The sequence below is a fragment of the Eschrichtius robustus genome, chromosome 19, assembly GCF_028021215.1.
Source record: "Eschrichtius robustus isolate mEscRob2 chromosome 19, mEscRob2.pri, whole genome shotgun sequence".
Taxonomy (NCBI): domain Eukaryota; kingdom Metazoa; phylum Chordata; class Mammalia; order Artiodactyla; family Eschrichtiidae; genus Eschrichtius; species Eschrichtius robustus.
In genome coordinates this window covers 52,687,174-52,714,004 of record NC_090842.1, presented here as the reverse complement: position 1 = coordinate 52,714,004, position 26,831 = coordinate 52,687,174, and the positions used below count along the sequence as shown (strand labels likewise).

At 50.1% G+C, this 26,831-nt stretch overlaps 1 protein-coding gene across 3 annotated transcripts; it reads right to left on the bottom strand.

The window, feature by feature from the left end:
- Positions 1-731: 731 nt before the first annotated feature.
- On the bottom strand, positions 732-25,568 carry WTIP (WT1 interacting protein). 3 transcript variants are annotated; one of them, XM_068528206.1, is made up of 8 exons: positions 24,640-25,568; positions 19,435-19,536; positions 7,410-7,477; positions 7,188-7,250; positions 6,891-7,021; positions 6,041-6,092; positions 5,275-5,343; positions 732-1,921 (listed from the first exon to the last, which is right to left on the bottom strand). In XM_068528206.1, the coding sequence occupies exons 1-8, from the start codon at positions 25,328-25,330 to the stop codon at positions 1,781-1,783; spliced, it is 1,317 nt and encodes a 438-aa protein (XP_068384307.1). In that variant the 5' UTR covers positions 25,331-25,568; the 3' UTR covers positions 732-1,780. The 3 variants fall into 3 exon arrangements, with proteins under 3 accessions (XP_068384307.1, XP_068384306.1, XP_068384305.1); XM_068528205.1 differs by lacking the exon at positions 6,041-6,092 and having other exon boundaries at positions 24,640-25,477; XM_068528204.1 differs by lacking the exon at positions 7,188-7,250 and having other exon boundaries at positions 24,640-25,473.
- Between the last annotated feature and the right edge of the window lie 1,263 nt (positions 25,569-26,831).

Here is a 26,831-nt window from a genome sequence, read left to right as displayed (position 1 = left end):
CTCCAAGAAGCCACCTTGATCCTGTTAGGTCCCTTCCTCAGGAGCCACACGCTTCCCCTATCTCAGGGCAACCTCTGCGTTAAAATATTTGGTCAACGATCACCAAACTCACCATGTACTTCCTTCCTCAGCCCACTAGAGGGTCCCCCGGCTCCAGGCCTTAGCCCAGCTGGAACCCGCCGGCTGCCACTTCCCCTCCTACGCAGCCCAATGAGCAGTCCTGACTACGTTCTGGTTCCTACGGCCTGGCTCCCCCAGATGAAGGATCTTACGTTTAACAGTGGGGGGAACGGAGGGCAAGAGCAGTAGTCGAGGTGGTTCAGTTCTCACAGGAACAAGTGGACTTAAAATATTCCGTAAAAACCACCGTGATGGTTATTGTGATTAGAAGGTCTCTCACCGCAGGGGCCACCCACAAGTGCAAATCCAACATAAGCCATCAGTGAGAAGCTCTGCAATGCTGATGTGTCTTTCAGAGGAAAAGAAAAAAAACCTACATTTCCACATACCACATTTCATTAGGTAACCGCTCTCAAGACACTGACATAAACAAAACCCCACGCTAGCCTAAAGTCTGAAAGGCAAACACATATTTTGAGATTTTAGAGGAATTTATACAAAAATAGTTAAACTACAATGTTTTACCACTTGAACACTAACTATATGATATACAAATTGCACATTTGTGAGTTTCTTTTAACTTTCCTAAGAAATAACCACCGTGGGCCAAGTTTTTAGAAGAAAACTATATTCTTTTAAAGAAAATGAAAATATTCTCAAAGGAAAAACTTAATTTAAGTCAAATCATATGCTTTTGTTGTGGAGCCTGATACACAGTGCTTTCCTGTAACGGGCAGGGCGCCCCCTCGCGGTCTCTCTCGACCGAGACCTGTGGCTGGAATTCTGCACGAGGTGTTCTTTTCCCGAGGCCGAGGACGGGAGGGTTTGGGAACGAGGAGCCAGGGATGGGAAGACCAGGGCGGGATGAAGGCTGAAAACGCCCATCGGAATCCCGGTGGCCAAAACCCGCAGTGACCACAATGGCCAAAGGGAGGGCTCCTTCGCAGGCCCCACTCCCTAAGGGTGTCATTCCTCACCCCCTTCTGCGACCCCTCCCAAACAACGAACCCTTCCCACCCACCAGCGGGCCAGGCGCTTATGAGACAAACACGCGTGCCCTCCGCCAACCCCCGCCTCCCCGGAGCGTTCTTGAAGGGGGTCCCAGACCCCTTCTACACAGGGAAACTGGCTCCCGCCCCGAGGCCAGTCGGAGGACGGCGGCCGTGTACCCCGCGCCCCTGCACGTGGCAACGGCCACCTTCAGCCCCGTGACCCAGAGCCGGTCTGGGAGCCTGCCCCCGGGGCTACGGGGCACAGGGGGTCCCGAAACAGAAGGCGGGTGAGGGGGTGGGGGCGGGAGGCGGCCAGGGCCCGAAAGAAAGGAAGCCGTTTGAGGAGGCACAGACGGTGAATAAATATTAGTAGCTTCGCCGCGGGGCCGGCCCCTCGGACAGCAGCTCGGTGGCTGGTGGGAGTAGGGGTGGGGTGGGAGCCGGCGGCCGCGCCCACCCTGACACAGAGCTCCGACACTGACCTGGGTCACCCATCGCCGGCGCGCGCGCAAAAATATACTCGCGCAAAAACACGTGCGTGCGCAGGATAACACGCGCTCCTGAGCGAAAAAACGCGCGCGTGTGCACGCAGACACAAACACACGCGCGTGCGCGCCCGCGCGCGCACAAAAAGACACGCCCCCAGGGTCGGGCTACCCGCCCCCAGCTCAGAGCTCGGTGACGTGCACAGCAGGTGAGGGAAGTGGGCCTGGCCGGAGGCGCCGCAGGTGGCAGCGGCGGCACAGCAGGTGGCCCTCCAGGGGGTAGCAGCGGCGTCCATCCTCCCCGCTCAGCTGCAGCCCGCAGTCCTAGGGAAGAACACAGTCCCGGCGCCAGAGTAAGCAAGGGAGGGGTGCATCAGAGATCTGTAGGACCCTGCCCACCTTCCGGAGGACTTTGGCCTTTACTCTTTGGGGGAAGGGGGTCAGGAGCCCAGTGTTGGACACCCCGAATTGGAGAGCGTCTTACACATCCAAAGGAGCCAGCCAGGAGGGAGGTAGTCGGCCACTAGGCTGGAGTCTGGGAGAGAGGGCTGGGCAGTAAATGGGGGCATCAGCATAAAAATGTTACAGTTTTTAACAACAAAACAACAGGAGTTTCTCCCAGGGAGTGCAGATAACTAGAAAAGAGAAGAGAACAAACAGCTGAGCTGTGGAAGCTCCAACTTTAAGAGAGGAAAGAAGAGGAGCAGAGCCAAGATTTTAGGGGAAGATAAAAGATGAAAACCAAAAACAGCCTGTCCTAAGGGCACAGTGCAGAGGGCGTCTAGGAGGGAGAGTCTAGGAAAGTTGCTGCGAGCTTAGGACAGTGACAACTGAGAATCATCTCCTGGATCCCCACATGGGGGTCACTGGTGACCTTGGGAAGGGGGGGAAGGTCAAATGGCTGACCTCAGTGGCCTTAAGAGATAATGGAACGGAAGACCTGAAGACATCAAGTAAACAAGGAGTTTTGCTTTATGTCCCTTATCTTACCATTTTTACCACTTCAGGATATTTTATAGGCTAATTTTCTCTGTTTAACAAGTTATGTGATTCGTGTTTGACCTCTAACAGGCAGGAAATGTGAAGGGCAGCCACGGAGGATGGTGTGCTGCAAGCGACAGCGGGGCACCAGGCAAGACCTACTGGACAACTTTTTCCTTCCTTTCGCCACCCACCCCCAAGAAGGCCCCTTTGGTCACACTCTCACTGCACCCAGGGCTGAACTCCAACCTGGAAGCTTTGACACTTGTTACCCAAAGGCCCTGAGACCAACATCTGCCCCGCCCCACACAGGTGATGGAGCTGGGCTGTTGTGATGGAGCTTCATGTCCCAAGCAACTCAGGTCCCAGGTGTCCTCCATGTCCTGTCTGGCCACAGCCCCCTGTTCCCATCCAAGGGTCTCCCCTGGGGACAGCAGCACCATGTCTCACAGCCCCGAGGCGCTGGTTGTAATCTGCCTGCAGCTTGACCTGCTCCTGAACCCTCAGCATCAGCCTTTCCTTAAGGACTGAGCTTAGCGATCCCAAAGGGACACTGCAGTCCCCAGGACGGCAGAGCAAGATGCCCTCCTACGGTTGCTGGAGGAACTGAGGCCCCTCTGCAGGCCATGCCTGCTCCTGATCCCCCTTCCCTGGTCCTCCAGCAGGATTCCTATTCCCTTTGGGCCACTTGCCCCCATCAAGGCAACCTGGTTCCAGATGGATGCTAGATTCCTACTGAAGGTTTCTCACTGACATGCCTGCTCTTCCCTGGGGGCTCTGAAACCCAACACTTGGTTTTTCTCCTACCTCTCGGTCGGTCACTCATTCTAGGCCTCCTGTGTGGCTGCTCTGCCTGAATGCATCCCCGGAATGTTGGAGCTCCCTGGGCTATCCTGAGCTGCCGCTCCTTCCTCTACAGCTCTTCCTGGAAGACCTCATTTACTCCCCTGGCTTCAGTGGCCATGTACATGCCCATGATGGGACTCCTGCTTCCGGCCATGACAGTAACAAGGACTGGATTTCCCGCCCTACCTTTAACAATGGCAAACTGGGCAAAATATATGAACGATGATTCTCAGACTCTGAACAACAGGCAACGCAGGCCAGTGATCTCTGAGAGGAGGGAAACTAATAAGGAGAGCCCTACAATTGCCCAGGTTACTACCTGGAGAGATTTTTCCAGGCTGCCCATTGGTCTCCCTGAATTGAGAATTTGGGGAGGCAAAGCAACTAGAAACCACAGGGCAGAGTATCAGAGAGGAAAGAGCTATGTATGCCAATGACTCCCAAACTCCTACACCTGTACCAGAGTCTTTATACCCCAGCACATCCGGCTGCCGCCTGGATAGTTCCGTTCAGGTGTCTCCAGCTACCAAAAGTGAGATCATCTAATGCCTTCCTCCTCTCACCCTCACTCTCTCCTGGGGTTGTAATGGACACCTTCCACCCCCTCAACTCCCACGTCCAATCACTGACCAAATCCAGTCCCTTGTACCATCTAACCAACACTAAACTCAGTCTACTTGCTGGAACCCAGGGCCACAACCTTGACTCTACCTGCCTCCTCAGGGAACCCCAGCCCCTACTCCCTCTTCCTCCATTCATTCTCTGCGTGAGTGCCCTTTCTAAAATCTCAGTGACATCGCGTCATCCTTTTTCAATCCTTCTCCATTGCCCTCAGGATAAGTCCGTGCTCCTCAGCTCAAGTGGCCTTTAGTCCCCAGCTCCTGCCAACTTCTCCAGTGAAACAAAACAGCACACTCACCTTCACACCTTAGCACATTCTGCTTCCACTGCCTGAAAATGCCCTTCTCCCTGCCCCTTGGCTAACTCTTATTCATCTTTCAAATCTTAGCTTGGGTGTCACCTCCCCCAGAAAGCTTTCCTTGATTTTCCAAGGCCTGCTATGTGCTCTGAAAACTCCCCTTGATAGCAATGATGACCCTGTATAAATACTGCCTGAGTGGGCTTCCCTGGTGGCACAGTGGTTGAGAATCTGCCTGCCAATGCAGGGGACACGGGTTCGAGCCCTGGTCTGGGAAGATCCCACATGCCGCGGAGCGACTAAGCCCGTGAGCCACAATTGCTGAGCCTGCGCGTCTGGAGCCTGTGCTCCGCAACGGGAGAGGCCACGATAGTGAGAGGCCTGCGCACCGCGATGAAGAGTGGCCCCCACTTGCCGCAACTAGAGAAAGCCCTCACACAGAAACGAAGACCCAACACAGCCATAAATAAATAAATAAATAAAATTAAAAAAAAAAAAAAATACTGCCTGAGTACTTGTCTCTCTGGAGGATAGAGACTGTCTTTATTCTCTGTACATCAACAACACCCCAACACTGTACATCCTCGGGAAATATTTGACTGAGTGAGAAACGGGCTGAGAGGAACCATATCCTGGAGGGGAGGGAGAGAGCTCACTGGGGGGGGGACAGGCAGAATGGGGCAGAACCATAGAGGAGGGGAGCCCCCAGAGTACCTGGGGAGAAGGCGGCCGGTGTGAGAGGGGGACTGCCCTGGCCGCCGGCCTTGCGGGGGGAGCCCCCCGAGTACCTGGGGAGAAGGCGGCCCGTGTGGGAGGGGGACTGCCCTGGCCGCCGGCCTTGCGGGGGGAACCCCCCGAGTACCTGGGGAGAAGGTGGCCCACGTGGGAGGGGGACTGCCCTGGCCGCAGGCCTTGCGGGGCCCAGGCTCACCTCGCAGTGATAGCACTCGACGTGGTAGTCTCTGTCCATGGACACCACACGGACGGTCGTCTCGCAGCCCTGGAGGAAGAGACAGGGCTTGAGGCGAACTGGGTGGTGGGCACATAACTACACGATGCACTCCTGTCATGGGGGCCGTGCCTTCACACCCGTGTGAGCTCTGACGTGGGTGCTCCCATGGGGCCAGAATAGGCATCAGTGGGTGCACACGAATGGAGTGTGCCGTAGGCCTCCTCCCACGGCTGCAGCCGAGAGCACGCACGCTTGCTGATGGGAGCCGTCACGTGGGTGTCAGTGTGTGCGTACGTGCTCTTTTCAGTTCTTTGGAGTCAGGAAAGACCACTGCCAGGCCTGCTTCCCCAGGGCCAGCATGTGTGGAAGACCCAGTGCCGGAGAGAGGTGCACCACCCGAGGATGTCTCCCGCACAAACCGCATCCTTCTCTCGTCTGCTCCCCCACCGTCTCAGCTGCGAGCTCACAGAGCCCGGGGCCAGTCCTGACATCGACGGGCAACAGAGCTGAGGGGGCAGTGGGGCAGCCGAGCAGCAGGGGCCACCATTTCCCTCTAACTCATGCGGGGACACCTGCACCGTTCGTGCACTGGGCACAACACACGTCCCTCAGCCCAGAGGGACAGGGGGCAGGGGCGCCTGCTCATCCCTCCCACTGGGGCCCGAGACCTGGGGCCAACCCAGGCAGGACCAGCAGGGCCGGGCGGGGCCAGGCACCTGACCATCTCCAGGTGAGTGGTTCCTACCTGTGCAGGGAGGATAGGACGGGCACAGGAGGCACATTTTGGTGCAAAAACCCTGGAGGAATAAAGGAAACCAGAAGTGACCAGCTGAGTGACCAGAGGCCAAGGGCACGAGGACAGGTCCACCCATAGTAGCCCCATGACGTGGCCCGAGCATCAGGCCCCCTCGCCTTGTGCAGATATGCTGGGGTAGGAGCATCCTATGCCATGCCTTCTTGGCACTGGCCTTTCATGTGGTGCCCCAGTTCACCTCCACCCCATCACCTCCTCCAGGATGGCTTCTTCTGGTTCTGCCCCGGCCTCTCCCTCATGCTTCCTGTCAGTCATTGCCCCCTCATGTCCAGGCTTGGGCCTCCCCTAGCTGAGAGCCCTGCAAAGCCTGGCTCCACACTGAGTACCAGGAACCGATGCCCAGCACCAACCCCATGCAAGGCAGCAGCACAGGACCAGAGGTCCGAGGGCTGAGCCTGGAGCCACAGCAAGGGAGAATGGATCACCTGGGCACATGGGTACCGGGTAGGCAGGAGACTCTGCAGAGACCCCAAGCCCCCCATTCCAGGCAGAAGAGTCCTGGCCTGGCCACTAGAGCAGCGGGACAGAAGCTAGATGGGGCAGCCCAGAGTCCCCACCACTTGGACGAGGGGGTGCAGGCAAAGGCAGGGGGAGGAGAGGACTGAGACAGAAGGCTCCAGGCAGAGATCTGCGCCTCGCCCCAACCACTGAGCACACAGCGGAGGCCAGAAGTGAGCAGGCCAAGGATGGAGGGCACACACAGGCAGGCCAGGAAAGTACTCCTGGGGAAGAGGCAGGGGAACCACGGGAGTCACACTGCTCCGTAGCGCCGGCTACTCACGTGTGATAATCTCGGACACAGTAGATGTTGTTCTCCACGTCCACAGTGAAGGGCACCCCGTCCAGGCACTCGTTGCACACCGAGCACCGGAAGCAGCCCGGGTGGTAGGACTTCCCAAGGGCCTGCAGGATCTGGGGGCGGGAGGCACTGAAGGGTCAGTGTAGGTGGAAGGCTCAGCACAGCCCCCAGAAGACACTCTGGCTCTGAGCCCCTGGCAGGTCTCCAACAGGTGAAAGGGTGGGGTCCTTGACTCTGCGCATGTCAGAGGGGCTCCAGGAGCCTGGGGGAGGTTCTCACCATCTCCATGATGAGGTGTCCACACACGCTACACTTGTCAGCCGTTTGCTGGAACCCGGAGTACTGGGAGGGGACACAGGATCCAGGATGTTATGTGACAAAGGGGCACTCGCTGCCCAGCCAGCATCTGCTTCCTGGCCTCAGGTCACCACATGAATCAGAAGGAGGGTCCCCACCCCTGCTCCCACCCATGGCACCAGCCAGGGCACAGCTTTGACTCACCAGGAAGTCCTCCTGGCAGTACACTTTCTCACCCACATTGTAGAACGCCTTCCCGCGAAGTCGTCTCCCTGCAAGGGTGAGGGTTGAGAAGGGGGTCCCTGGACTGCTGGAACCAGGGACGACACTCCTGCTGCCACTTCTCAGCACCCTCCTCCAACAGACGAGAAGCCGATTGCAGACAAATCTTTAAATTTCCCTCTAATGTTGTTATTATCATTACGCTAATTAATATTTTTTAAAAATTAAATAGAATATGTTGTTGACAAAACTGTGGTAAGAGGTCGTCAAAGCAAACGTATGAAGACCTGTTTCTCAAATGTAAACTGAAGTTCTGATAATTAAAAAAACACATTTGCTTTAAGTTCAGTGGAATTCAGAGCAGACTCTGCAGAATGAATTTTTTTTTTTTTTTACTTTTTCTTTATTTTATTTTTGGCTGCGTTGGGTCTTCGTTGCTGCGCGTGGGCTAGAGTAGCGAGCGGGGGCTACTCTTCGTTGTGGTGCACAGGCCTCTCTCATTGCGGTGGCTTCTCTTGTTGTGGACCACAGGCTCTAGGAGCATGGGCCTCAGTAGTCGTGGCTCAGGGGCTTAGCTGCTCCGTGGCATGTGGGATCTTCCCGGACCAGGGCTCGAACCCGTGTCCCCTGCATTAGCAGGCAGGTTCTTAACCACTGCGCCACCAGGGAAGCCCAAGAATGAATTTCTTAATCTAGAAACGTTAGAAGTACAACTCTCACCAGGAGAAGGAGCCCAATATAAAAAAAGGTATCCTTTATTCCAAGGATGCCGGGATAGTTCAACATTGGCAAATCAGTCAGTGTGATACACCACATTAACAAAATGAAGGATAAAAATCCTGTGATCATCTCAATAGACATAGAAAAAGCATTTAATGAAATTCAACATACTTTCATAATAAAAACTCTCAACAAAGCGGGTATAGAGGGAACGTACCTCAACATAATAAAGGCCATATATGACAAACCCACAGCTGATATCATAAACAATGGTGAAAAGCTAAAAGCTTTTCCTCTAGGATCAGGAACAAGACAAGGATGTCCACTCTCACCACTTTTATTCAACATAGTATTGGAAGTCCTAGCCAGAGCAATTAAGCAAGAAAAGGAAATAAAAGGCATCCAAATTGGAAAGGAAGAAGTAAAACTGTCACTATTTGCAGATGACATATTATAGAGAAAACCCTAAAGACTCTATCAAAAACTGTTAGAACAAATGAATTCAGTAAAGTTGCAGAATACAAAATCAACACACAAAAATCTGCTGTGTTTCTTTAACTAAAAATGAACTATCAGAAAGAGAAAATAAGAAAACAGTCCATTTACAAGTGCATCAAAAAGAATAAAATACCTAGGAATAAATTTAACCAAGGAGGTGAAAGACCTGTATATTGAAAACTACAAGACATTAACGAAAGAAACTGAAGAAGACACAAATAAATGCAAAGATATTCTATGCTTATGGACTGCAAGAATCAGTATTGTTAGAATGTCCACACTACCCAAAGCAATCTATAGATTCAACACAATCCCTATCAAAATTCCAATGGTTGCACTGTTGGTGGGAATGTAAATTGATACAGCCACTATGGAGAACAGTATGGAGGTTCCTTAAAAAACTAAAAACAGGGGACTTCCCTGGTGGTGCAGTGGTTAAGAATCCACCTGCCAATGCAAGGGACACAGGTTCGAGCCCTGGTCTGGGAAGATCCCACATGCCACAGAGCACCTAAGCCCGTGCGCCACAACTACTGAAGCCCGTGCACCTAGAGCCCGCGAGCCACAACTACTGAAGCCCGTGTGCCTAGAGCCCGTGCTCCACAACAAGAGAAGCCACCGCAATGAGAAGCCCTCGCACCACAACGAAGAGTTGCCCCCGCTCACTGCAACTAGAGAGAGCCCGCAGGCAGCAACAAGACCCGACGTGGCCAAAAATAAATAAATAAATAAATTTGTTAAAAAAAAAAAAAAAAACTAAACTAAAAACAGAACTACCATATGACCCAGCAATCCCACTACTGGGCATATACCCTGAGAAAACCATAACTCAAAATAAGTCATGTATCACAAGGTTCATTGCAGCACTATTTACAATAGCCAGGACATGGAAGCAACCTAAGTGTCCATCGACAGATGAATGGATAAAGAAGATGTGGCACATATATACGATGGAATATTAGCCATAAAAAGAAATGAAATTGAGTTATTTGCAGTGAGATGGATGCACCTAGAGTCTGTCATACAGAGTGAAATAAGTCAGAAAGAGAAAAACAAATACTGTATGCTAACACATATATATGGAATCTAAAAAAAAAAAAAAGTTCTCATGAACCTAGGGGCAGGACAGGATAAAGACACAGACGTAGAGAATGGACTTGAGGACACAGGGAGGAGGAAGGGTAAGCTGGGACGAAGTAAGAGAGGACCACTGACATATATACACTACCAAATGTAAAACAGATAGCTAGTGGGAAGCAGCCGCATAGCACAGGGAGATCAGCTCAGTGCTTTGTGACCCCACCTAGAGGGGTGGGATAAGGAGGGTGGGAGGGAGACGCAAGAGGGAGGGGATATGGGGATATACGTATGCATATAGCTGATTCACTTTGTTATACAGCAGAAACTAACACAACATTGTAAAGCAATTATACTCCAATAAAGATGTTAAAAAAAAAAATTCCAATGGTATTTTTAGAACAAATAATCCTAAAACTTACATGGAACCACAAAAGACCCTAAATAACCAAAGCAATCTTGTGAAAGAAGAAAAGAACTGGAGGCATCATGCTTCGTGATTTCAAACTGTATTACAAAGCTACAGTAATTAAAAAGTATGCTGTTGGCATAAAAACAGACACATTCATCAATGGATCAGAATAGCAAGCCCAGAAATAAACCCACACATATATGGTCAATTAATTAACAACAAAGGACCTCACATCTGTTAGAATGGCTATTATCAATAAGACAAGACGTACAAGTGTTGGTTAGGATTTAGAGAAAAGGGAACCCTCGTTCACTGTTGGTGGGAATGTAAATTGGTACAACCTCTGTGGAAAACAGTATGGAGGTCCCTCAAAAAATTAAAAATAGAACTAGCATATGACCCAGCAATTCCCTTTCTGGGTATTTATCTAAAGAAAACAAAAACACTAATTCACAAAGATATCTGCACCTCTATGTTCATTGCATCATTATTTACAATAACGAAGAGATGGAAACAATCTAAGTGTCCATTGATGGATGAATTGATAAAAAAATTACACACACACACACACACACACACACCCCAGAATATTATTCAGCCATAAAAAGAATGAAAATTAAATCTTGGCATTTGCAACAACATTGATGGACTTTGAAGGCATTATGCTAAGTGAAATAAGTCAGGCAAAGAAACACAAATGCCGTATGATCTCTCTTATATGTGGAATCTTTAAAAAACAAAAAAACAAAAAACAAGCTCATAGATACAGAGAAGAGTTTGGTGGTTGCAAGACACAGGGGGTTGGGGATGGAAGAAATGAGTGATGTGGGGTTTTTTTAGTTTAAACAAATTGAACAAAAACTTTAAAAGAAAAAGGCATCCTTGTCGAAACCACAGCCCCAGCAGACCTATGAGAGGCATTCCCATTAGAGTCAGGAGATGACAACACCTAACCAGGAGCAAGAGGGAACCTCCCCCACCTGATGAAACCCCACAGCTCACATCAGACATAATAGTGAAATATTAAATGTTTTTCCTCTTAGGATTCAACAGTATACTAGATGTGCTAGGCAGTGCAATAAGACAGGTGAGAAAGGAAAAACTATAAACACAAATGACGTGATTGTGTTATACAGAAAAACATAAGGAATCTATGAAAGAACTGCTAGAACTAATAAGTAGGTTTAGCAAAGCTGTAGAATAGGTGGTCAATACATGAAAACCAAAAATATTTTTATATTCTAGCAACAAGTGATTGGAAAATAAACTTACAATTTTTATTTTTATTATTTTTAATACATTTTACTAGCACCTTCAGTATTCCTTTTTTAAAAAAAAATATCTATTTATTTATTTGGTTGTGCCAGGTCTTAGTTGCAGGAGGCGGGCTCCTTTAGTTGCAGCTCGCAGGCTGCTTTGTTGCAGCTCACCAGCTCCTTACTTGCAGCATGCAGGCTCCTTAGTTGTGGCATGTGAACTCTTAGTTGCAGCATGCACGTGGGATCTAGTTCCCTGGGCAGGGATCAAACCGGGCCCCTGGCATTGGGAACGTGGAGTCTTAACCACCGTGCCACCAGGGAAATCTCCTAAACTTACAGTTTTTAAAATGCATTTTTAACAGCATCCCAAAAAACCCATAAAATACTAAGGGATAAATTTAATGAAAGATGTGTCTGACTTTACTCAGCAAAGCCAAACTTTGCTGAGAGAAATTTTAAAAGAGCTACATAAATAGAGAGATATACCACTGCTGGAAGACAGTTCTCCATTGGATCCCTTCCATTTCTGCACATCTTTCAAACGGCTTGCAGCTTTCATTCTGGATCTTTCCAAGGACATCTGTGGAGCAAACTGCTTAGAAGACAGAGATAGCATCTCCCTCTGAAGCAGAAGGCAGGTTGGTCTGCTGTTCAGTAAAAATAAAGATAATGTGCTTCTCTGGGATAAGAGTCAGACAGCTTTGCTGGCAGCCCATTATAAAATCCTGGGGTTCCCTGAGCTCAGGGTTCCTCAGCCATGACACAGAGACCCACCGCGTGTGCAGCACACACCTGGCATCCACGTCACCACTGTGGGACCAAGGAGGGCACACAGGACCGATGTGAACATGAAGCTCACGCTGCCTGCAGTGCTGTATCTGTCCCAGGAAGGTCATGTCTCCAGCCAGCACCCGTGAAACACTGGCAGGCTAACTAGTCAGCTTGCACGCAGGGAAAAATCTTGGACGCTGCACAGTTCCGACAACCATCTTCATGGTTTCAAACGTTCTCATATCAATTCTCCCCAAATTGATCTACACATTCAATGCCGCCCAATCAAGTTCTCAGCACTCTATTTTTTTTGTGGAAACTGATGTGCCAATTTTTCAATTTATATAGAAATACAAAGAACCCAGAATAGCCAAAATAATCTTGGAAAAGATCAACAAAACTAGAAAACTTACACTACCTATTTTAAGACTTACAGAAATCAAGATAATGTAATATTGCGGTAAGGAGAGACAAAAAGATCAGTGGAACAGAACGGAGGGCAAAAATAGACCCATAAATATTTCAACAAACATACAAGTGGGAAAGCAAAGTCTTTGCAGCACATGGTGCTGGAACAACTATATATTCATATGGAAAACAGAATAAGACTCAATTCCTTACCTCATACCATACATAAAAATTAACACGAAATGGTTATCAACCTAAACATGAGAAACCTAAAGCTTCTAGAAAAAGACAAAGGAGACTATCTTCACGACTTAACAGGGGAGAAAAAATTTTGTCACAAAAATAATAACCGTAAAACAAAAAAAAAAATGGAAGAAAATATTCACAAAACATCTGAAAAGAACTTTTACCATATATATTCCTATAACTAAATAATAAAAGACAACTCCCAATTTAAAAACTGGGCAAAAGAGGGACTCCCCAGGCGGTCCAGTGGTTGAGACCCCACACTTCCAGTGCAGGGCCTGCAGGTTCAATCCCTGGTCAGGGAACTAAGATCCCACGTGCTGCACGGCAAGGCCAAAATTTTTTTTTAAATAAGAATAAAATAAAAAGGGAGTAAGAATTAAATTAAAAATTATTTTTAAAAAAACTGGGCAAAAGACTTGAACAGACTTCACAAAAGAAGATATAAATGGCCAAGAAACAGAAGAAAAGATGCTCAAACCTCATTAGTTGTCAGGGAAATGCAAATTAAAACCACAGTGAGATACCACTTCAAACCCATTAGAATGGCTAAAATTAAAAAGACTAAAATACTAATTGTTGGCAAATATGTAGCATAACCCAACTCTCTTACATTTCTAGTGGGAGTATAAAATGATACAGCCCCTTTGGAAAATAGTTTGGCAGTCTCTTATGAAGTTAAACGTACACTTAGCCTATGACCCAGAAATTCCATTCCTTGGAATTTACCCAAGAGAAATGAAAACATTTGTCCACAAATGACCTGTACAAGAATGTCCACAGCACAAGCTAGTATCTATCAACAGTTAAATGGATAAACAAATTGTGGTATATTCATACAATAAAAATGCTACTCAGCAATAAAAAGGAGTGAGCTACTGATACATGTAACAACATAGATCAAAAAAAAAAAGGCAGGGCTTCCCTGGTGGCACAGTGGTTGAGAATCTGCCTGCAAATGCACGGGACACGGGTTCAAGCCCTGGTCCGGGAAGATCCCATGTGCCGCAGAGCAAGTAAGCCCGTGCGCCACAACTACTAAGCCTGCACTCTAGAGCCCGTGAGCCACAACTACTGAGCCCACGTGCTGCAACTACTGAAGCCGCGTGCCTAGAGCCCCTGCTCCGCAACAAGAGAAGCCACCGCAATGAGAAGCCCACGCACTGCAACGAAGAGTAGCCCCTGCTCGCTGCAACTACAGAAAGCCCACGCGCAGCAACGAAGACCCAACAATGAAGACCCAACACAGCCAAAATTAATTAATTAATTTTTTTTTTTTTTAAAAAGAGAAAGAAAATAGTACATACTATTATGGTTGCATTTATATGAAGTTCTAGAACAGACAAAACTAATCTATGATGGTAGAAATCAGAACTCTGGTTGAGTGGATGTGATGGGAGAACATATGGGGATTAACTGAAGAAAAGGGAAGATGCAAGCTTCTCGGGTGTTTAAAATTTTCTGTAACCTTGTTAGGGGTGTGAGTAACATAAATGTACACATTTATCCAGAATCTTTGAACTATATACTTAGGATCTGTTTGCTGCACTACATGTAAATTGTACTAAATTAAAAACAAAAACAAAGGTAAACCGAATATATCTTGTGCCAGAGTAAAGAAGTGCTCAAAGAACAATGGGGACATGTCAAAAGGGCACAGGAGTCAACTGGAAGGGACTTCCTCTGGCCAAACTTGAGACAATATGAGCACCAAAAAGAATAATGATGGTACTGCAATACATTACATGAATACAAGTCCATAAGTAATAAGAATACTCATAAAAGAAAAAATGTATTTGCCCCTGTTCGAGTTTTTTCCTTAATAAAAAGTTTTCAGGGACTTCCCTGGTGATCCAGTGGTTAAGACTCCACACTTCCACTGCAGGGGGCACGGGTTCGATCCCTGGCTGGGGAACTAAGATCCCACATGCCACACAGAGCGGCCAAATAAATAAATAAAATAAAATAAAGTTTTCAAACATCCCCTAGGGAAATGCACCTTCAACATACACCTCAATGAATTCCCACAGACTTCCACAATCAGAAATTACAAAACACATGAGGAAACAAGGTATCATCACCAAGAGTGAGGAGAAACAATAAACAATAGAAGTAGGACTTCAAAAGTCATCAGCTATTGGGATAATTAGATACAGAATACAGAACAGGTAGGTTTAATATGCATAAAAAATAAAAACAGATGTCCAAAACATGAAATTACAAAGATTTCTTGGACACGACATTAAAAGCAATGCTGTACCCCAGAGGAATGTGAGGAGACAAGTGAAAGACCCAAAAAGAAGAAAAAGCAAAAGCCCCGGGAGGCTCCTCAGGAGAATGGAATGGAAGACCCATGTGTCTCCTCCAAACCCAAAAGAAAGAAATCTTTTTCCAAGGAGGAGCTGGTTAGTAGTGATCCTGAAGAGACAGCTGGCAGTGGAAGTCTTCCCAAGAGGAAGAAATCCGTCCCTAAAGAGGAACCAGTTAGTGACCCTGAAGAGTCAGGAAACAAGAGGGTCCCCAAGAAAAAGAGGAAATTCTCTTCCAAGGAGGAGCCACTCAGCAGTGGACCTGAAGAGGCTGCTGCCAGCAAGAGAAGTAGCTCCAAGAAAAAGAAAAAGTTCTGAAAGCTATCCCAGGAAAATTAGAATGGACATTTCCCTAGTAGGGCATAACTTGCAGAGATATTTCCCAACCCATCCCCTATAGCCCAATAAAAATAAAAATTAAAAAAAAAAAAAAAAAGCAATGCTGTAAACAAACAAACAAAAATGATCCTTGGCAGTTATGTTTGTGGCAGTATACGGTTTGTTTTCCCATATGCTTCACAGTGTCTTTTAACGAATAGAGGTTTTTAATTCAAATGTAGCCAAATTTGTCAATCCCTCTTTTAAGTTTGGCAGTTTTTGTGTGAAAAAAAATTTTTTCTTAACCAGAAGATTGGTAAAGATACGTTTCTATATTTATTTCTAAAACTGTCAAGTTTTTCTTTACCCATTTAGGTCTTTGATACACCTGGATTTAATTTCATTATTTTATATGGATAACCACTTTTCCCAGAACCATCTGCAATGCTGTCTCTATCACCCATCAAGTTTTCACACAGACTGGGGTCTGTTTCTAAACTCTCCACTCTGTTCCGTTGGTCTATTTGTCTATCCTTGCCCCAGTACCACATGAAATTAATTAATGTAACTATACAATATATATTGACACCTGGTAGTGGAAGTTTGCCCAACCTACTCTTCTTCAAGATCATCTTGATTATTCTTAGCCTTTTGCTCTTCCATTTAAATTTTAGAATTAGCTTGTCAAATTCACGAAAACCTGCTTAACTGGAATTACAATGCATTATAGATCAATTTGGAAAAAACTGACATCTCAACACTATTTTATATACCCATGTTCAACAGTATATATTTACATGATTACGCTATATTTATTTTTCTTGTCTTACTGCAATGACTAGGACCTCCAGTACAATGCTGAATAGAAGACATGGTTGCAGGCGTCATTGTCCTTTCCTCTTTTTTTTTTTTTTTTTTAATTTATTTATTTATTTATGGCTGTGTTGGGTCTTCATTTCTGTGCGAGGGCTTTCTCCAGTTGCGGCAAGCGGGGGCCACTCTTCATCGCGGTGCGTGGGCCTCTCACTGTCACGGCCTCTCCCGTTGCAGAGCACAAGCTCCAGACGCGCAGGCTCAGCAGTTGTGGCTCACGGGCCCAGCCGCTCCGCGGCATGTGGGATCCTCCCAGACCAGGGCTCAAACCCATGTCCCCTGCATTGGCAGGCGGATTCCCAACCACTGCGCCACCAGGGAAGCCCCCTTTCCTCTTTTAAAGGTCCATTTTTCTTATATTTCACCACTGAGTATGATGTTTGCATAGATTTTTAGTAACCAACTTTTATCAGGTTGAGAAAGTTCCTTTTTATTTCCAGTTTGCTAAAATCTGAATGTCAGATTTTATTGACTGCTTGTTCTACTCCTATTGAGATGATTATATAGTTTTTCTTCTTTAGTTTGTTAATGAGGTGAGTTACATTAACGAATTTTCTATTGTGACTCCACTAGTATTCTTCAGATAAGCTCAACTTGGTCATAATATATTATCTTGATTCACACGCTGCTGAATTCACTACCAGTGGAAAGAAGAAGGGAATAAATAAAGAATACAAGAAAAATTCCCAGAACCGAAGGGCAAGTCTCCAGTCTAATGGGGCTCTTTGTGTACGCAGCATAACCAATGGCACAAAGCCTACACCAAACATAAATAAAGTATCCTAAGTCAAGTAGCTGCAATGCACAATTTCAGGAGCACCATTCCTGTTGTATCTATGTAAGTGGCACCCCCTGCAACTGTGCAGTTCACAGCCCTTTCCAGAGGCTATTACAGGATTTGCTCAATGATAGCCCTCTTCCTGAGATCTCCCAAAAGGAAAAAAACAGATCACACACACAAAAATGAGAATCAGAATGGCATCAGAATTGAGCAGCAACCATGGCTTCGGGAAGATAAATCTATGACTTCAAAATGCTTAGTGAAAATTATTTCCAATTTGAAAATCTATTCCCAGTCTAACTACAAATTGTGAGGGTTGAATAAAGGCATTTTAGACACAACAGAATTCAGAAAATTTACCTCCCACATTGCCCTGCTTAGACAACTACAGCAAAACACTGGACAGTTTTGGTTGTTTCACAGCTTCGATTCCTCCCTACTTCTCCAAGTTGTGTTCAGTAACCAACCTTACCTCAGACAGCCTAGTGTGTTTAAGGGAAACCTGAATCCACTCCCCTATCCATGGATGGGCTTGATTAGTATAAAGCTAATTCTTCTTCCCTTATAATGGTTCAGAGACTCAGGCAAGTAAGTCAATCAAATCATAGCACTCCCCCCAGCCACAGGGCTTGGTTCAGGAATGGATGTGTGAGATGATCTGGCCAATGATATATAGGAAGATGTTTGTTAGATGTTTACTGGAAGAGAAGTTTCCCCACCCCAAAAACATGACCAGAAGAAATGGCCCCTCTTCCTCCAGACCAGTGGTGTCCCAATGGAAGTCTCAAGCTGCCTCAGACATTTCACTACCATAAGAGAAGTTGCCCTAAGGATAAAGCCAAACCCAAGGGAAACACAGCCAAGCTATTCATAGGGCCTAAGCCACTAGATCAATCCCAGCCTGAAGCCAGCCCTATCTCTGGGCTCCCAGTTCAATGAGTCAAGAAATATTCTTAGAGTTTAAGCCTCCTCAGCAGCTTTTCTGTAATCTGCAGCTGAAAGCTTCTAGGAGGCAGTGGATTCAATCCAACCAATATACATAGGAAGGCACAGAATGAACACTCCACAGGGGTCCAGAGAGCAACTGGCTCAGACTAAGAAGAGGCCAGGGGCTCCAAGGGGGAACTCAAAAGAATGCCTACTAAAATGGGGCAACTGGAGTGGGGAGAGGAAACTGAAGGATATGATAAGTCAAGACAATGCAAGGAGAAAAAAAGGTTAAAAAAGAAAATTCCAGGAAAAGTAAATGACTATAGAAAAAAGGAGATATAACCCCAGTATAATTCTTGGTTCTGCAGTGAATAATATTTACATAGTCATATATTATAGTAATATAAACCTGGTTTATTGACTTAATCACAACTTATGATGGCTACACTGAGAAGACGGAAGGAGAGAGGGGAGAACAGTCAGCCTAAGAACCTATTCCTCATCTACCACAGCAAACATATGTAAATCATTTCTAAAATTGATAATCAAGAAACAGCAGTGTATGCTGTTAGAACATGGAGGTGCCTACTAGATGAAGTTGCTAAAAAATACTAAGTGGCTGCCCCCGGGGAACAAGACCAGGGTAGAAAGATAAGTGTTTTTTTGCTATTGCAAAAATAGCTTCGCAGGACTATCTGACTTAACACTGTGTACATATCACGCTTTTTTTTCTTTTAACATCTTTATTGGAGTATAATTACTTTACACTGGTGTGTTAGTTTCTGCTTTATAACAAAGTCATATTACACTTTTATAAAATAAAATGTTTTGTATTAAAATGTTTTGTGTATATAAATAAAAGAAGTCTTCTCAGGGCAAAGCATGAAAGAACAGTAAGAAGATCAAGAGTGCAGACTTATTAGGTCGGTTGGATTATAGTTACTTTTTTCTTTTTATAACTTTGTCTAGGTTAAATTATAACATTTATATTTTATACAGTGTGTAAAATTAGGACAAAAAATATATTGTAGGGAAAAAAATATTAGCCCGATATCCAGGCAGGCAGAAGGCACATCTCTGGCTCCACGAGCCCTACCCAGGCAACCGAGAGACATCAGTACCCTGCCCAGGACAGAGGTTCCAAAGCCAAGGGCTAGAAGGGCAGCCTTTCCCTGTGGCCAGAAAAAGGCTCCTCCCTGGCCTCACGCCTCCCTCCCCCCTCCCCAGGGCCCAGCAGATCTCCCCAGGAGCCTGGGCCTCTCAAGCAGACTAGGCCAGAAGAAAAGGGGCCACAACTCAGCCTCCTCCACACTCCAGCCTGGGCCAGAGCTGGGTGGTCCTTGTGCCTGGGACTTAGGTGCAAGGGGATCCGCAGTGCAAGAGGGACAGGGGAGAGGTTACCTACCACAGGAGTTGCAGGTGAAGCAATCGGTGTGATACAGGCTCCCCATTGCCTGGCACGCCTGCCTCGCTCCATAGATGCCAAGCCCACACTTGATGCAAATACCTATGGAAGAAGAGGCAGGAGAGAGCAGCGATTAGCACCAGGACTGTGGACTTGAATGGACGTGCACCTGACTCCCAGCCCTAATGCTGCCCAGCCACGTGATCTTGGGCAAGGAAATTCCATAGGCCTCCATCGCTCCATTACTAATGGCTAACATGGGGACAGGAAGGGTACCACTACTTATAGGGTTTGCTGCTGTTGTTGGAGGACTCAAAGAGTTTAGCAGAGCACCTGGCAAGTCAGAGCTAACTGACACTGTCCACACCATCAAAATTACAATGACATGTTTATACCTGGAAAGTTGCTCTAAGCCCCTTCACCTTGATCTGCTCGTGGACAGAGGGAAAATCCTTTCTGCTGTCTATGAACCAAAAAGAATGAAGACCACAAAGGCACAACCAGGGCAGAGTCCCTGACCCTCCCAGCCACACCTCCCTCATCTGTACAGTAAGGTCAATTTATTCTCTTGTTCAGTCAACACATGGACACTGACACCCCATATAGTTTAGGTGCCAGAGATTTTGCAACACACCAAACAAATCCCCCCACTCAAGGAGCCTGTATTCCAGTGGAGAGAGATGGATAACAGGTAAATCACATCTCAGGTAGAAACAAGTGCTATGGAGGAAAAGAAGGCTGATTAAGAATATGTCTGAGTGTGTGATTTTCAAAGAGGATGGTCAGAGAAGGCCCCAGTGACAAGGTGATATCTGAGCAAAGGTCTAAAGAAAATAAGACAGGGAAGTTGCTCTGCAGGGAATAACTGGGTGGACTTGGGGACCACCTCAGGGTGGGGTGCTTGGCAGGCAGGGGAGGGGTGGTAAGGAGAGGGGTGACCAGCAATGTCAGGGCAAAGGCCAGCACTAGCCTTAGGGAACTCTCTAGCCAGCCCTCCTGGAGACCCTGGAGACTGCAGGTGGCCAGCCCAGACATCAGAGGACCTCTCACAGACTCACCAAAGGTCTCTCATGCCACAAAGGGCATGGAGACGGGCCCCACCTGCCCCCTGGACCCTAAGTCTTCTGGCTGCTTCAGGACATGCTGCCTTCACCCTCTCCTTCCTGCTTTTGCTTTCCACCAGATCTCTCTCCTTAACATTTACCATGGCTGAGCGTCTCCCACCTTAAAAAAAACCTCCCTCCCCGATCAGCCACCCCATTTTCCCCCTCCCCTCAGTCAAGAAAGCAAGCTTAGTCCACATCCTGTCATCTCCTAACGGTGCAGATTTATGGACTTTCTCTTCTGATCTTGCTAAAGGGGGCCCTCTCCTCCTCTCGGGTCTCCAGAATATGACCCGCACCTGGCTTTCTAGTTCTTCTCTCTTCCCAGTTCTATTGGGTATTCCCTTGCTCAGTCCTGGGTCTCCCATGCCTCAGTCTCCCCAGGGGAAGGAGAGACAGTTCAGATGCCCTCAAACCAGGCAGGAATGTAAAAATGGCTGGTGGGCACCCAGGTGAATGGAGAAGAGAGCCATGGCCGCCGGAGGTCACAGACACGCCTCAGCTCCACTGACGGCTACCGGGGAGGAATGCAGGGCCAGCGCTTCTAAAGATTCTGATTTTTCAAGAAAAGCTAGAAATCTAGATTTGTGCATGAAATCTTTCCATACTGAAATTGTTAACTTAAATGTTTTGAGAATTTAAAAGCCAAACACACCACGTCTACAGGTCTCCACACGTGGCTTTAACCCAGTGCCATCTGCTGCCAAATGCTCACCCCTGCCGAGGCTCCTGGCACTCTGCCCAGCCCGGATCCCTCTCCTGAGCCACTAATCCACCTCCCGGATGGCCCCAGACCACCTCAGGTCCAGAAGAGAGCTCTGGGTTCCTGCCCAGAAAACGGCACTTTCGCATAGCCAGGTTTCAGGAAGCATCCAGGTCTACCCTGTCTTTCTCACCTCCAACTCTGAATCGGGTTCCTCTGTTCCCTACTCTGGACTTCATTCCCTCCCCTCACTCCCACTGGCCCAATTCAACGTCATCAATTCTCATCCCACTTGCTGTTTCAACAGCCTCCTCACAGCACCCCACCTTGGCCCCCAATAATCCATCCCCAAAATCGCAGCCAGACTTATCTTTCTAAAGTGAAAATGACCCACCCTCACACCTTCACTCTCGTCCATCAACTTTGAAAACCTGACCTTGTCATTTGACTAAGTTACCAGAAAACACGATGCAAGGAGCAAAAAGTCGGCTGCCTATTGGAAGCAGAACAGAAGGATGGGTCAGAGGGGAAGTTATGAACTTGTATTATTTGTTTTTCGGTTCTGTTTGATTTTTTGCTAAATATGAGCTTGCACCACTTCAATGAAAATACACTGAAGAAGGACAACCAGGACCATGAGGTACCTCCAAAATCCAGGGAGTAGACTGTTTCGGAGAAGAGTTGACTCCACCTTTGGGATGCAGTAAGATCCAGACCAACAAGACCTGGCAAATGCCCTCTGGTGTTTGGGGCTGAGGCTGGGGCATCGCCAGGGTGCTGAGCAAGAGCTGGGTCAGTCCAGTGGGAGGAGACAGAGATGGCTGAGGGGAGATCGAAAGCGCATAAGCAAAGACGATGTCAACCAGACACTAGGATGAGAAGACGGGATGAAAGGGCGGATGAGACCTTGGAGCCATGTAGGTTTGGGTTTGTTGTTCTTTCTTATTTTTGTTGTTGCTTAATGAAAGACCCTTATACATATTTATAACCAAAAGAAAAGGGCCAGTGGAAAGAGGAAAGCTGAAGATGGAGGAGGTAGAGGTTAGAGATGGAAGGACCTTCATCCTCAGACCTGGACATGGACTTGAGAGCCTTCAGGGAAGGGACAGGAAGCCAAGACTGCAACTGCTGACCCCATTATTCTCAGCAAAGTAGAAAGCACGGGCAGGGCCGAGGAGAGAGGCAGGCTGTTGAGGCACTGAAAGAGGGAACTGACCAAGGCTAAGAGTGATGGGTGGTGCCCAGAAAAGCACCAAGGTTAAAGACCATCACTCTGCGGCCTAATATAGCAACAGAAAAGGGGGCTGCAGCACTGACTTGGAGCCAGGGTTCTGCAGGGCAGACAGCAATTAGAGGAATCAGAGGTAGTGGTGAGACGCAGGCGGCAACCAGAACTGAAGACAGCTGAAGCAAGGCAAATCCAGGGTGTGGCCTTAGGGGTGGGTGGCTGAAGAGAAGGCAGAGAGGTCACCAAAGTTAATGAGGTTCTGGAGGCCTGAGGCTGTTGGCTGGCTCATGGCAGCAGAATTTGGTCAGGAGAGATGTCCATGAAAGACAGAGAGCAGCCAGGAGGTGAGCGGGTGCCAGCGCCAAGAAGGGATGGACAGAGGGGAAAAAACACTCCAAGGGTGAGGTTTATCAGAGATCTCTTGAGCTCATGCTACCTGCAGACTTCCTTTTGTAAAATGTTGTATTATTCAGGTTGATCTGTATGTAACTGCCACTTTCATAGCTCCAAAAGGTGGAATATCGGCAGTAAGATATCAGCAGTTCAAGCAAATAGCTGCTCATATTTTTAAAAAATCAGGAAAATGTTACCTAGATCTGGCTTCTCTTAAAAAAGAAACTGAAGATCTATCATCACTCACCTCCCACTCCCACGTGGCTTCAACGGGAGCAGCAGGTCCCATTAGAAAGGATGACCCATCAGCCCCTTCACTTCTCCCACTACCTGCCCCGGTCGTCACACAAAGATTCAGGAGTAGCTACGGAGACCCAGAGAACACACCACTGCCCAGGCCCTGCATCGAGTGGGGACAGGAAAAGGGGCGGTCCCCGCCCCCCCCCCCCCCCCCCCCGCCCCGGGAGAGAGAGCAGGAATCTCATTCTCTTCAGAAGACAGCCCAGCTTCTGCTCCTGGTACCTGCTTGGCATGAGAGGCAAAGGCTTCCTACTCCCTCCCTGCTCCCAGGCGGTCTGACAGCAGCCACAGGACCTACCAGACCACAAATTCTCACCGTGATGCTCCTAGATGAGCAGGTCCCCTCCCAAAGGCAGGATAACCCTTTGGCCTACACACTCCTTGACCACCTGACCCCTCCTGGGCTGCAACCCCAGGGAGCATAACGGAACTGTACACATCCTTACTTGTCTCCTTTTGCCCACATTCTTCCCTCGGCCTGCAATGCCCCCATTGCCTGTCCCATACAACCTCCTTCCCTCTCAAGATCCAGTTCAGGGCAGTCCTGAGCTGCTAGCTGGAATGAACCATGAAATACAAACTCCAGGACAGCCTCAGTCCCAGACATGATAACCACCACCCCCTCCAAAGCCAGGTGCCTGCTTATCAGTAAGGGAGGGAGGGAAGCCCCTCCCCAGGCCTCCTCTCAGAACCTCAAGCCTCAAGCTGTCCAAAGGACTTGGGATCCAAGGGCCAAGATCAGACTGGGAAAGGGAGGCTGTCAGAGACTGGTGGTCTTTGCAAATGATGTAAAGCAGGATTCCCTTCGGAAACATCCCATATACGCAGCACAGCTGAGAGCGAGGACAGCCCAGTAGGACCAGCTTAGTCTCCCCCACTCCCCCCCAGCGTGGGCTTCTCCTCCCTCAAAGACTCTACTTCCAGCCACTACCATTATCAAAGCCTCAGGTCAGGCGGGCTCCGGTGGTATCCAGGCCACGCCACCTCCCTGCCCCTGTTCACAGCCCGTACTGCTGGGGGAAGGGAAACACACAGCTTCGGCTGACCAGCTGATCACAAAGCATCGAGTACGATGAGCTGAGGTAAGTGCCAAGAGCTAAGAAGAAATTATTCAGAAATAGCTTTTTCTGCCTATTAACGTGACTTTTTCTCTAAGTTAGGGGCAACGCATCCACTGACTTTGCCAGAACTCCCGGCCCGGAGACCCAGAGACTAAGCCACTGTCCTAAACAAGCCCCAGACCTGGAGGTTCACACACACACTCCGTCTGCGGGAACAAACGTCGCCAGCTCCCCAGCCCCAAGGGAGGGAGACACGCTTTTTGCAGCCCGGTCCCTCGTCCGAAGCCCAGCCCCGGGCCCACCCAGCGCTCTCTTCGGCCGAACCGGCCGCCTACCCGGAGGTCGTCCCCGACCCCCGACGAGGACAGCGGAGGCCCGGGGCCCGGGCGCGCGGGCCGCGCGGCCGCGCTCGCTCACCGAAGTATTCCCGCGCCGTGCGCGCCTCCAGCGCCCGCTCCAGCTCTCGGGTCAGCGCCTCCAGCCGCCGCTCCGCCGAGCTCGGGGCGCCCTCCCGGCCCGGGGACAGCTGGAGCGAAGGCAGAGCGAAAGGGGCCGGCCCGGCGGGCTCCGGGGAGCGAGCCGGCGCGGAGCAGGCGCCGGGCAGGAGCAGGTCGGGGTAGGCGCCGGCCGAGCCGCGGGAGCCGAGGCTGGACACGCTGGAGCGCGCGCTGCCCACCGACGGCGGCCCGGGGCCCGGGCGCGGATCCGCGCGGCCCGAGCGCGGGCTGCCGTGGCGCTGGTCGTAGCCCAGGCTGATTCCGCTGGAGCGGGCGCTGCCGCTGCCGCCGCCGCCGCCGCCGCCGCCGCCTCCGTCGGAGCCCGCCAGGCTGGCCCGCGGGCTGCCCGCCGGCTGCGCGCTGAGCTCGGGGGCCGCCGCGCGCCGCGGGCCTCGCTCCCCGCGGCTCAGTCCGTCCACCCCGGCCTCGGGGCCGCCGCCGCCGCTGCCCTGCCCTCTGCGGCCCAACGCCTGCGCCGCCTCGTCTCCCGGCCCGGGCCGCGGCCCCCGCCGACCCCGGCCCGGAGAGTCGCTGCCCGGCTCCAGCTCCCGCAGGGCCAGCCCGGCCAGGAGCAGAGCCGCCTCGTCCGCGGCCGCCCGGGAGCGCTGCATGGCCCGGCCCGCCGGCCCCGGCGCGTCACCTCCGCCTCCGCTTCCCGCCGCCGCTCCAGCCGCGCCGCCGCATCGTCCGCCCGAAGCCCGGAGCCCGCCCCGGGACCCCTGGGCGCGGGGCGGGGCCGGCGCCGGGCCGGGGTCGCTCTGCGGGCCACGCGCGGTCCGGGGGCCGCGGCGCTCCGCTCGGTGGCGCGCGCGGCGGAGGAATGTGCGCTCGGAGGCGCCGGGCCGCGTCCCCTCCTCCCTGCGGCTGTGCGGGGGGCGGAGGGACTCCTTTGTGGGGGCAGGAATGCGAGGAAGGAGACGGCGCTGCGGCCTCTGGAATGTGGGGGGAGTGGCGGCGGCGGAGCCGCGGTGTCCGCGCTTCGCCGCGAGCTCGGAGGGGCGCGGAGCCTGGGCTGGGCCGCCGGGGCGTGCGGCTTGGAGCTGGCGCTCGAGTGGCGGAGCGGCCAGCTGTGGCGCCGCGGGGCGGGGGTGGGGGCGGCCCGGGCTCCGTTGTGCGCCCCGACCGTCGGGCCTCTGGAAAGATCCCGTATCCCCGCGGGCTGAGCTGGAGGCGGCTCCCCCAGTCCCGGCCAGCGAAATATGAGCAGTTGACAAACGTTTCCCACATCCTCCCCCATCTTACTTCCCAACGCCGCCACGGTTTCAGGCGCTGGGCCGAACAAGTTCGGCCTTGGGCAGAAGCGCTGCACCCATACGCCCCAGGACACTGGCGACCACTGCGCGTCTCCACCAGATGCGACCCCAGCATCTAGCGTGACCCCGAGATCCTAGCGTGTCCCAAGGCCATGTGGCTGCGCACTGGTTTCGGGTGCCCCCACCTGCCTGGTGGGGAAGGCGCCTTGTACTAGGAGCTGGGGCTGGATGGAGACTGGTCCCCAAGGCTGGTCGCCGTTCACAAGCGCCCAAGGCCAGGCGAGGCCGGAAACAGGCCTCGGGCTAAGCCAGTGGGCGGGGAAGCCTCAGTTGTGACCCACAGGCAGTCACCAAGAGATGTGAGGACTCCTCCTTTTTCCAGCACCTGCCCACAGGGGCTTGGGTGAGGCGCCAGTCCTGGGACGGGATAGGGCCTTGGGGCCACATGGTGGGGGAGGGGAACGAGAGGTGACTAGGGCTTTGTCCCCCAAAATACAAGCTACAAAGTCCTTGTCATACATTTCAAACAGCTTGTAGGAAAGAAAAGCAAACCATTATCTGTCAGGACCTGTGGATCCAGGAAAACAACCTTGAGTGGAAGAGTTCTCTTATTTCCAGGCACCTCCCTCCTCAGAGGATTCCAGGAAGGCACCCACAGTGTCTCAGGGAACAGGAAGCCTGGATGGGGAATGGTCCCGGTGCAGACTGAGCAGGACTCTGGCCTCAACATTGCAACATTGCTGAGGAGCTCACTGTGGCACATTCTCAGCTGTCAGGGGAGCAGTGTCCGACCCAACTACTCCTCCCTCCTTCCACCTCTCAGAGCTGGAAGAATTCCAACCCCTACAACCCAGGCTGG